The 7,692-nt window shown below is 43.6% G+C and overlaps 1 protein-coding gene and 1 non-coding gene across 4 annotated transcripts; one reads left to right on the top strand and one right to left on the bottom strand.

Annotated features, from left to right (window-relative positions):
* The first annotated feature begins 578 nt into the window (after positions 1-578).
* On the top strand, positions 579-5,841 carry LOC147181586 (uncharacterized). Of its 3 annotated transcripts, XM_086066605.1 has the most exons (8): positions 579-668; positions 795-933; positions 2,780-4,524; positions 4,633-4,726; positions 4,843-4,931; positions 5,167-5,302; positions 5,385-5,483; positions 5,571-5,841. In XM_086066605.1, the coding sequence occupies exons 3-6, from the start codon at positions 2,782-2,784 to the stop codon at positions 5,203-5,205; spliced, it is 1,965 nt and encodes a 654-aa protein (XP_085922731.1). In that variant the 5' UTR covers positions 579-668; positions 795-933; positions 2,780-2,781; the 3' UTR covers positions 5,206-5,302; positions 5,385-5,483; positions 5,571-5,841. The 3 variants fall into 3 exon arrangements, with proteins under 3 accessions (XP_085922731.1, XP_085922864.1, XP_085921976.1); XM_086066738.1 differs by lacking the exon at positions 795-933 and having other exon boundaries at positions 598-668; XM_086065850.1 differs by having other exon boundaries at positions 601-933.
* An 849-nt stretch (positions 5,842-6,690) lies between these two features.
* On the bottom strand, positions 6,691-6,761 carry trnag-ccc (transfer RNA glycine (anticodon CCC)). Its single transcript has one exon. It is a non-coding gene; the product is annotated as a tRNA-Gly (tRNA).
* Positions 6,762-7,692: the final 931 nt, after the last annotated feature.

Below are 7,692 nucleotides of genomic sequence, written 5' to 3'. Positions count from 1 at the left end.
TCAAAACAAACTTTTGAGAACAATATCTGGTATTTTGTGTTTGAGAGACTCTCTATTGCTTACAATATATGTGCATATTTGATGTGTATTTAAATTAACTTGTTTTATAAGAAAATTAATCATTTTTCTAAGTATGAAAATAATATTCTATTTCATTTACTGCTGTGGGAGCCCTAAGATTAAATACAGCATAAATTGTCAAATGTTTCAAAGTATTTATCTACAACATGAACTAAGGCCCAGGTGTCATTGTAAAAATAAAAATTGAAGCCACAACAAAATTAGGGGAAATTACATGAGACGCTGAATAAGTAGTACTGTACAGAAAATGGATGAACACAAAATTATATTTCATAAAATAACCAGAAAGTAAACAAATAAGAGTTGTCACCATAAAGCTACCTTTCATGCTAAGATGTTAGTTTGTAGTTAAACCCCCCCACACCCCTCTAACTCTTAAGCTACCTTTCATGCTAAGATGTTAGTTTGTAGTTAACCCCCCCCCCCCCCCCCCCCCCCACACACACACACACCCCTCTAACTCTTACTTTGAAAACAACATTCCGTCTTCCGGGTTTGTTTTATGTGTTTCAATGTCGCTTGGCTAAGCATTAGGGGATGGCAGCTGTCGTCACAACAACAACAACAACAACATCTTCATATACCAAGTAACATTACAACGCTCTATTATTAATATTTCATTAATACTTCCTGTGTACTTGACTACTTTATGTCTCGTATGTGGCTTGTCGCGCCGACAAAAACGTTGGCGACGTGTGCCTGTTAATGTCTAGCTGTCCGGCTAGTTAGCATGCTAAGCAGCTAGCGTGGTGTGGGCTAGCTGCTGGGCCTGCTGAAGCCGGCGGAAGAGCTTCGTGTGCAGGGAAGAGCCTCGCCCCGGACTCGCCAAGACCATCCGAACAGCCGCCGCTGGTAACGCCGCCAAAGTCCACCTCAACATTTATTCATTCATTAAATATTATTTCATTATTATAAATGAGGCTTGCGTGTGCCTGCAGCGTTACATTGCTGTTTTGTTTTGTACAGCTTGGACCGAAAATAACAGACAGTATCAAGCAACATATTATATGAAAAGAAAAGTCGTTAAGAAAAAGGATACAGACACAAATTCAATTTGAAGGTGCTCAATCATCAAATCAGAAATGATAGTCATTATATGACATCATCATTATATGGCCATTGGTCCATCCATTTTCTAGACTTCTAATCCTCACTAGGAGTGATGATCTTGAGTTTGTTTGTCCAAGGTGTTTTCAGTGAAAGGAACCATAGACTGGTCACCAGCCAATGTCAGGGCACTTAAAGAAATGAAAATATGACTTGAGCATGCAAACTCCAAATAAGAAAGGTGGAGTCGGGATTCAAACCCCAATCCCTAGAATAGTGAGGCAGAGATGATAACCACTGCAGCACCGTGCTACTAACTTGCTGTTTTGATAAAAGAATACTACATAGTATATTAAAGCAGTTATTGGTTCCTCTACATGCTAGGGCGGAGCTATGTGGTGGCCCGGTCACTCTCGTGCTACCCAACTCTTAGGGGAATTTTTCTAAATGTATGTTACCTTGTTATACATTTACAATAACAATTAACCGAGATCAACACGCTTTACGAGTTTGTCTTTGTAACAATCATTGTCAATCAAAACCCTTACTTTTACACCTTAGCAAGCAAACTACATAGCTGAGAACTCATTGTTTATCATGCCATCCACAGTCATGGTTTCATAAAATTAAAGGTACATATATATATATAAATCTTGCCCAACTCATTTATAATAAACTAAAAGGCAACGTTTAAAATTGTGAATTATAATGAGATTTTGTATTGTGATTGTTAGATTTGATTTGAAAGAATGTGCCATCAGTCGCAGTATGCACAATGCTGTCAGCCGTCATTGACAATTGGTCACACCGATTGGCTGTTCGCTAGCAAATCAGTGCATGAATAAAAGTAGACACAAAAGCCCAGCTGCAGATAATTGCAAAACATTGCTTTTTACTTAGACATGATGCTTGTGTTATGAATGCGTTGAGCAAGTTTCTGGATATTTTGCATTTTAGTTCATGAAACCCTGACTGTAGATGGTAGGCCTATACTTCACAGCTACAGCAGGTGTGACATGCTTGTATATGAATGTCGGTGCATGTATTGCCATTCTTACGTGCGATGTTGTTTTGCTCGGGCAAATAGGGGTGGCAAATGGCATATTGAAATGATCAAATCATTAATAAGACTTGATTCAGAAAAAGAAACAACCTTTGATGAATGTTTGAAACTCCTTCCCACAGCGTCATCTTGTGGCCAATTGTAAAATATATTAAAACAGTAGTTGCCGAATCCCTATTAAGGAAAGTAGCTATTGGATAGCCGTCATCACCTAATTTACCCAATTAACAAACCGTATATAATTGTAATGGACGCCATAAGGGAAAGAAATACTATCATGGGAGTGAAAAAGTGAATATTACCCCCCAAATATGTATAGAAACGCAAATAAGGTTTTTAACACCGTCTCATGTTAATCTCAATTCATTATACACTCAGTGCAATACACTCAGAGACGAAAGACTTTGCAAAAAGAATAATGTTTCTAAACAATTAGGGGCGTAATGGAATGGCATTGTCCTTCTGATACAGACCTCAGAACAGTTTGGATTTTGCCATCACTACTGGCCACCCTGTTGGAAAACTTCTGGTGACGCCCGTCTTCACGAGTGGCCACTGTATCACAATGCAACCAAATTTGTGTTTCAGTAATGGAGGCGATCCCGTCTGAGCCGTCCATCATGGCGGTCGACCTCTCCAAGAGCTTCTCTACGCCGGGCCGGACCCGAAACCACCATGCCCCTCCCCCGGACCACCCCGCCAAGCCCGAGTGGTACCACAGACGTCCAGTCGGCTCGCACGTGGACACCTCGTACGGAACCGCAAGCTACGACGGTGACAGCGGCGTGGAGCCAAGCTACTTGAGCGCTGCGCTCCCGCCGGGCGTGTATGGCGACGGCGACCTGTGGTGTCCCACGTTCTACCAGGCAGACGCCAGCTGCGAGGATGACAGCGACAGCGGCTCAGACGTTATCGTGCTGCTGGCGGCCGCCAAGGAGCCGCTGGTCTGCGCCTCCTTTGTGGCGGATGGCGTGGAGCCACTGTCGCCGGCGCCGTCCTCGCCAGAATGCTGCCAGCCGACACCGAGCTCGCAGAGTAACGACACCTCGTCATCGGAAGAAGAAGAGGAAGTCGTGGAGGAATCGGAAAGCTCGGTGGACATCCCGCCGCATCACTCAAGACCTGTCGTCCTCCTGGCGGACCTTAGCTCCGACTATGCCAGCGCCGCGAACTTCCACGCTGACATGTTGAGTGACGACAGTGATGTGGTAGAAGTCCCCGTCACCCAAACTGCCCGGAAGAGGCTGACGTTTAATACAATTCAGGACAAATCTGTGCCTGTTGAACGCAAGTGCAGTCTCAGAATCAAGCCACACTCAACGCAGGCACCCCCGCCAACCTGGCCGGCACGGCGCCGTCTCGCGAGAAGCGCAAAGAAAGATGCGGTGGGCGTTTACTATGAAAGCTGCGACTCTGACGGCGCCATGGGGTACGCGCTGGAGAGTGACGAGGATACTCGCCAATGCCACACCGGCAGCGAATCCGACAGCTCTTGCCAGAGCCGCGTCATCAGCAAAACTGCCGACAAACCTCGAGAAACTGATCATTCTCAGTGTCATGTCGTGAACAAATCAGACGACTCTCTCCAGCGGCATGCCAGTGAATCGGATGATGCGCAACAATGCCAGGCCACAAACGATTCTGATAATGCTGGCCGACGTCATTCCGCTAACAAATCAGAAAATTCTGACTGGCGCCGCGCCACCAACAAATCTGCCGACGCTCGAAGAAGTTCAACAAAACGAAAGTTGTCGGCGGTGGCTAAAAAAACTGTGAAGCGACGCAAACGTAGAGCGTGGTGTCCGCCGTCATCTCTTTTCTCACCACCAGAGCCTCAAATCAAATTGAAGTGCACCTCCACGCAAGAACCAACGAAGAAGAAGAAGAAAACATTGGACAATTTGTGCCCGTTTGTGCGAGTTCGGCAGTGTGCCAGCTCACGGCAGAATGCCGTCACAGTGGTCAACCACCAGGACCAGCTAAACGTCTCGCACCAAAAACAGCAAAGCACCGCCCGCTCTTTTTCAGGGCTCATCCCCAAGACTTCCTGTTTCCGTCTGAGTCGACTTAACGGTGCCGGCGACGCCCCTCCGCTGTGCTGCCTGTGCGGTCACGAGGCCAACGCCGACGGGCTGGGCGACCTTCACGGACCGTACCTTCCCGTACCGAGCTCGCTCGCCAAGTTGCCGGACTCAGGTACCGATGACGCCGCCGCGCGCCATCTTGCCGAGCGCTGGGTCCACTCGGACTGCAGCGTGTGGAGCAGTAGAGTCTTCCTGGTCCGAGGGAATATGTACGGCCTGGAGGAGGCGGAGCAGCTGGCGCGCGACACGGTTGGTCGAATGCAAATTCCTTGGAAGATCATTACTTCTTGTTCCTCTATTTGTCTCCTTATGATGACATCACGTTCTCCTAATGAGTACTTCTACTTCCTGTGTCAGATGTGCTGTTGGTGTCATCAGTCTGGTGCTATTATGGGATGCTCACGCAAAGGATGCACGCAATATTTTCACTACGCGTGTGCCCTATCCTCAGGTACTATCTGTGTGTGTGTGTGTGTGTGTCTGTCTGTCTGTATGTGTTTCATAAATGCATGTGTTTTATATATGAACTTGTGTTTAATAGGTGTGTGTGTGCGTGCGTGCGTGCAGGTTGTGTGCTAAACGAGGACAACTTGTCACTGCGTTGTTTACAACATCACATGACCACATGTCAACAACAACATGAAGGAAACACACAGGTGCGTTTAATTGTTTGTGTGTGTTTGTGTTAATTTGTATTTTTGTGTTTATGTGCATGTATGTGTGTTTGTGTTTCCACGTGGGTTTATTTGTGTGTGCGTGTGATTGTTTTTGTCTGTATTTGTGTGAGCTTGTGTGTGTGTGTGTGTGTGTGTGTGTGTGTGTGTGTGTGTGTGTGTGTGTGTGTGTGTGTGTGTGTGTGTGTGCTCACATGAGTTTTATGTGACGTGTCAGAGGAAAAGTTGGCGAGCAGCGCGGCGTCACGTCAGGTGACAGACAAGGCGACCGCTCAAATTACTGACCCGTCACTGACACGCGATTGACACACGGAGTCACATGACTCAACCACGGTGCTCCAGAGTAATCACACGTAAGTCATCAGAGTACTTAACTAACTAAAACCAGTTTAAAGGCCTCAAGTTTGTTTATTTATTTTTGGTCTTTTGTAAAAGTCCTCAGGAGGCGGGGCCTTTTATGACCACGCCTACTCTCTTGTGACATCATCAAAACCAGCCCGCACGTGTGTACGTCAAGCCCAATCAAACTTTACGGTACAATTTCACCTCCGGTTTATGTCTTTGTGACATTAGTCAAAAAATTTTGTATTTGTGTTTATTTTGTGTGTGTTTGTGTTTCAGGTGACACGTTGACAAGCATCACAAAGGTTTCATTATTATTAAGCGTTCATCAGTTCAAGTTCATTTTTGTCATCACACACAGTCTATACGGTCATTAAAATGCCTACATGATGATGTCACATCTGATGTTTACACTCGTTAGAAGATCAAATGCAGTGCATCACTTTTGAATCAAGACCTCTTTTCCATGTTTATTTTTAAAGTGCGAGCGTTTCACTAGTTTTTGCTGCATTTCATGATCATGCACACCAATAAATGACATGAAACTCTGTGTTAGCGTGCCGTTCACTAATTATGATGCCCATGTATCATACTGCTTAAATTTGCATTATTTCAGAAACTGATTGTTCTCAATGAGGCGGGAAGAATGAACGGCCAATTCCATATGAAAGTTATTGTGATATTATTTCAGTTCATTGTGGAGGAAAAGCACCAAAAAGTACCAAAAGTGGATTAACAAGTGTACATTGTAAATGACTTGTGACATAACATTTCAGTTAACAAATGATGAAAAGGAATTTGTCGTTTTAATTTTGTGTATTTTCTTTTTTTTTATTCTTAGTTAAAATTGCTCATATTAAAAACGGTTGTAGAATGTCCAGATTAAAGGAAATAAATTGTAGACCGTGGAAGCAAAATTTCCATGCATCCAGTCATTCTCTAGCATTTGGCCTTATTGAGCTCGGGGATGGACTGGTCATTGTCAGGTCACGAGTCAACGAACTGGCCACCCTTCAGCGTACTAAGACAGATTGGTCTCCAGTCAATGTTACGGCACATACAGACAAGCAATAGACTGGTCACCGGGGTTGGACATCAAGAGACGATTTTGATCCGGACAATCATTTAGATTATCCCAGAAGTGTTCAGATTTTAAAACTTAAAATCATAGTTTTAATGCCTCGTCCACCGATACAAAGAAGTGTGCACACCCGCGCTCTGCATGCATGCAGAAAGCAACAATCTTTTTTTTTTAACAATCTCCTAAAACTTAGTTATTGTAGTATGTATATTAACAAGATACACAAACAATTAATAAACAATCATAAGAATAAAATCAACAAAAATAAAACTTGCCGGAGGTAACAAATACAAATTAAATGGAAGCAACAACAAAAAGTGCGCCGCCCGGGAATCGAACCCGGGTCGCAAGAATGGGAATCTTGCATGATACCACTACACCAGCGGCGCGTTGCGGTTAAGAGGCAAATATTGATTAAATATAGTTGTAAAACACAGACGTCTACATGGCGTGGAATGATTGTTTTCATTCAGTGACTCCTGCGTATACGTTTGTTGTACGTTTCTCCAAAGTTACCATTAGAAAGCTGAAGGTAAGTACACAGTCAGCACGTAAAACGTTTGAAACCTAAGCCTTAGGCATCCGACTACATTTTGTCTATCAAATTAAAAAGGGGATTAACAGTCAATCGCTACATTCGTATTCTTTTGTATATTGAGGTACTGTACGGACAAGTCAATTGTTTATTTTATTTTATTTATGAGTATAACTGACCGGTACTGCACGTCACGTTTCTCCTTTACAAGAGTTGACCAATAGATGTCACTGTGAGACAAATAGAGTCACGTCCACGCTTGTTTGTTGACCACACTATGCTGTACAATCACAACAACGGTCTAAAAAATAACATTCAGTCGCACATTCAGCCTAAACACATGTTTACGTGATTAATCTTCTGAAATTTGGATATTCAGTGGCTGCTTCGTATACGTTTGTTGTACGTTTCTCCAAAGTTACCATTAGAAAGCTGAAGGTAAGTACACAGTCAGCACGTAAAACGTTTGAAACTTAAGCCTTAGGCATCCGACTACATTTTGTCTATCAAATTAAAAAGGGGATTAACAGTCAATCGCTACATTCGCATTCTTTTGTATAGTGAACAAGCCCATTGTTTATTTATTTATTTATGAGTATAACTGACCCGTACCGCACGTCACGTTTCGCATTTACAAGAGTTGACCACTAGATGTTACTGTGAGACAAATAGAGTCACGTCCACGCTTGTTTGTTGACCACACTATTCTGTACAATCACAACAACGGTGTAAAAAATTAACATTCAGTCGCACATTCAGTCTAAACACATGTTTACGTGATTAAT

The sequence above is a fragment of the Leptonotus elevatus genome, chromosome 1, assembly GCF_054856555.1.
Source record: "Leptonotus elevatus isolate MCC_2025b chromosome 1, RoL_Lele_1.0, whole genome shotgun sequence".
NCBI classification, from domain to species: Eukaryota; Metazoa; Chordata; class Actinopteri; order Syngnathiformes; family Syngnathidae; genus Leptonotus; species Leptonotus elevatus.
Note: the sequence above shows the minus strand (reverse complement) of the source record. Positions and strands in the feature narration are given on the sequence as shown.